Source organism: Carassius gibelio, chromosome A19, assembly GCF_023724105.1.
Source record: "Carassius gibelio isolate Cgi1373 ecotype wild population from Czech Republic chromosome A19, carGib1.2-hapl.c, whole genome shotgun sequence".
NCBI classification, from domain to species: domain Eukaryota; kingdom Metazoa; phylum Chordata; class Actinopteri; order Cypriniformes; family Cyprinidae; genus Carassius; species Carassius gibelio.
In genome coordinates this window covers 2,966,394-2,970,000 of record NC_068389.1, presented here as the reverse complement: position 1 = coordinate 2,970,000, position 3,607 = coordinate 2,966,394, and the positions used below count along the sequence as shown (strand labels likewise).

At 40.8% G+C, this 3,607-nt stretch overlaps 1 protein-coding gene across 2 annotated transcripts in view; it reads left to right on the top strand.

Moving 5' to 3' along the window:
* LOC127934897 (chloride intracellular channel protein 1-like) overlaps positions 1–3,110 on the top strand; it is a 6,878-nt gene extending 3,768 nt beyond the window's left edge. For both annotated transcript variants that reach the window (XM_052532451.1, XM_052532450.1), the window contains exons 2-6: positions 1–52; positions 348–473; positions 603–709; positions 1,886–2,067; positions 2,141–3,110. The exon at positions 1–52 is cut by the window's left edge. In XM_052532451.1, the coding sequence (XP_052388411.1) occupies positions 1–52; positions 348–473; positions 603–709; positions 1,886–2,067; positions 2,141–2,302 (629 nt within the window). In that variant the 3' untranslated portion in view covers positions 2,303–3,110. The remainder of the gene's footprint in view (positions 53–347; positions 474–602; positions 710–1,885; positions 2,068–2,140) is intronic.
* Positions 3,111–3,607: the final 497 nt, after the last annotated feature.

Sequence of the window (3,607 nt, the reverse complement as noted above, 5' to 3'; positions counted from 1 at the left end):
TCCTGTGGCTCAAAGGCGTGACCTTTAATGTGACCACCGTGGACATGAAGAGGTGGGGTTTCTGTGCATTCATGAATCTAACACAGATGCATACATGTATGAATTCAAGTGAAACCTAGACTTGTACCATTTCAAACCAACAGTATGCTACATTGTATTCCAAAAAAAATTGGTGGTCCAATTTAAAAAAAAAAAAATTTTCATTCACACTGGAACTAGAAGGTCATGTTAAAGGCATTGCATTGTGGGATCTCCAACAAACTGCACATTATGCATTCAGCATTTTGCACAAGTAGCATGTGGAAAACAAGTAGTCTGCTATTCCTTTTTCTCTGTGTTGTGAGTAGGAAGCCAGACATTCTCAAAGATCTGGCTCCTGGCGCTCAGCCTCCTTTCCTGCTGTACGGCTCCGAGGTGAAGACGGACACCAACAAGATCGAAGAGTTCCTGGAGGAAACCCTCTGCCCTCCTAAGTAACTCTCTTCATTAACACATGCTTGATTTGCCTCCATATCACTGTTTGTGCTTGTATTCCGTTCCTACATTTCACAGCTGTAATGTTTACGATATCTTCCTCTTCATCCCTCCGTCCGACACAACAGATATCCTCGGCTGGCAGCTCGCAACCCTGAATCAAACACCGCAGGTCTGGATGTCTTCTCCAAGTTCTCCGCCTACATTAAGAATTCAAACCCGCAGATGAACGACAGTGAGTGCAAGAGTGCTGCTAATGGTGTTCACTCTTTTAGAAATGTGTAAAAAGACAGGCCTAGGCCTAACTGTCCAAGGTCTGAATAATACCGGTTTCATTGGTACTGCAGACACTGCAACATTGCGTTATTACACAAATACATCATTTAACTTATAATACAAATATTCTTCTCCATTTTACTGGAGAACACTGCAATCCTGCAGATTTTAAATGCGCATTTAATTCATTTTAGCCAAGAGGTGACAACATGAGCTATTCATATTTTATTGGTCACATATCTTTAAATGATAGGAATTCACAGCTCAGGAGTTCTCAATGTACAGGAAAACAGTCAAATCCACATGAGCTTGAGTTTCGTGGATTCACAGGCATATAATCAATGAAATGAAACGTGTGACCGGCTCTTGAGTGTGAGACACAGAGAAATGTTTGAGTTCTGTGATTGATTGTGTTCAGTCACATCCCATCTTTTGTGTTTCATGTGAACAAATTGGTTTTGCTGAAACCTTGTGGCTTTTCACCTGGTTTAGGCATGTTCACAGAGGAGAGTCTGAAGCTAAAATTTGGATGAATAGTTTATTTTAAATGAACGAGAGTCGGTGTGTCTTTTCAGACTGTGTGCATGCTGTCAGTGCTACTGGATTCTTTACCAGGAGGTAATCTAATCTCTTTCCCATCGCGCCGATACGAGTGGACTTGGTGGTGCTTTCAGACTGTTCGGAAGAGGAAGCGTTTGGGCTCTCCGTACTCTTGTATTTGGTGTAGTTTGATAGACATCATAAAATAAAAATGAAAAAAATCTGCATGGATGGTTTAAGACAAGCTTATCTTAATTTCTTCTCTGTGTCAGGCAGGTGTCAGAAATAGAAAAAAAATAGAAAATATCTTATATCTGCATCCTAAACAGCAGATGGTGTTTCAGCTTTTCCACACTGCCATCTGATGTCAGACTAAACTGCATTCTTCAGATGAACCTCGTGTGAATATCAGACTGGACATTCATATTACTGTGAGGGCCTATCAATCACACATAGAGAAAATATATAGAGCCCTGTAAATATGACAAGCCTCGACATGTGCTTGAACAGGAAATACGTCCACACAGGGAAAGGAAAATGCACTTGTCAAACCATTTTGTGGGTTTTTTAATTGCTATTGTTTTTCCTGGTGCAGACCTGGAGAAGGGTTTACTGAAGGCCCTGAAGAAGCTGGATGACTACCTGAGCTCTCCTCTGCCGGACGAGATCGATGAGAACAGCGCTGATGATGATGTCACTTCCTCCCGCCCCTTCCTGGACGGTCAGCAGCTGACTCTGGCCGACTGTAACCTGCTGCCCAAGCTGCACATCGTCAAAGTGAGTCAGACCGAGCGATGCTTTAGCAGAAGAGCGGAGGAACGCAGCTGATCTTCTCTTTCCTGGCTCTCAGGTGGTGTGTCTGAAGTTTCGAGGGTTCTCCATCCCTCGCTCGCTGACGTCTCTGTGGCGATACCTGGACGCGGCGTATGCCCGAGAGGAGTTCTCCTCCACCTGTCCCAGCGATGAGGAGATACACGTGGCCTACTCCTCCGTCGTGAAGGCGCTCAAATAGAAGAACACACACTCACACACACACTCATGTGCTTTATTACCGGTTCTCTTTACAGATTGTCCCCATGTTTCAATTGGTTCCTGTGTGTCGCGAGCACCAGAGCTTGTTTGCACTAGCAGAAGTCTCATCTTTCAACTAAACGTGGTTTTATAGTTCTTTTCTTTTTTTTAAACAGCTGAACTGCAGAGGTCAAAGGTCATTTCTGCACATACTGCAGTGATACATTACAAAATAACAAAAACAAACTGGTTTTCAAGCTACAAAGTCATGGCTTAATCAATAAGTACTCCACAGGAATCCTGTGTGATGTTTCAGCTCGTCTAAATGAATGCATCATGGGAGAAGAAGAAACTGAAACACATGTTGTTATTCAGTGAAAACCGTATGAATCAGAATCCAATTTGACTCTTCATCTCTAAATATCACTGTCAGCGTGCTCTTTGAAAACACTCTTATTTATTGTGTGGGCAGAGTTTTGAAATATATGCACATTTGTAGTCTTCTGAAAAAGAGGAAACCAGTGATGTTTTAAGTTGATTCAGGCGGTTTCTAAGAAGACCTTACTAAATGATCTTTATAAATGGTAAACCCTCAGCCCTACACACACTTCTGTGTTCACTTCCTGTTAACCACTTAATAGTCTCCTAACCCACTCTGCACTCAGATGGCCAACACAACACCAATGCAGATAATGATGTGAGGATCTTAGTGATTAGATGGATGTTACAGCAAAGCCATTTTCTTCCTGCATTTCTATTGTTATTCAGCAAAACACTTTATAATAAAGTTGAAATAAGAAAAAAGGAAACTCTGAGTAGATTTATTGAATGCTTCAGGTTAAATACAACTTAATATTTCAAAATAAATTGTTTAATTAATGTACAACATATTTAAGATTATTTAAATGAATGGAGTAAAACAGATATAAAAACTGAAATAATGAAAAAATGACAGAAACATTGTGTGGTGCTCTATAGGTAGGAATAGCCTCTAGAACATGACCTGTAAATATGAAAAACATCCATTTATTTTTCTAGAATTAGCAAAAACAAAAAAGTTACTGTTGTTAGTGTTTACGGCTAAAAAATAAGGCAAAGCAAATTAGCTGTCACGTTTAGAAGCTGTGGGTTTAAGCTCACTGTTTATATTTAGAAGAGTTTCAGTATTTTGTGTGTGTGTGTGTGTGTGAGTGGGTGCAGGCACTTCCTTTCAAACGGCATTTGCCAGAAAGTCAGTCTGATGCATTGCTTTCAAACGGATGGTGTTGGTACGTAGTGGTGTCTCTGAATATAAGAGTTTCTGATA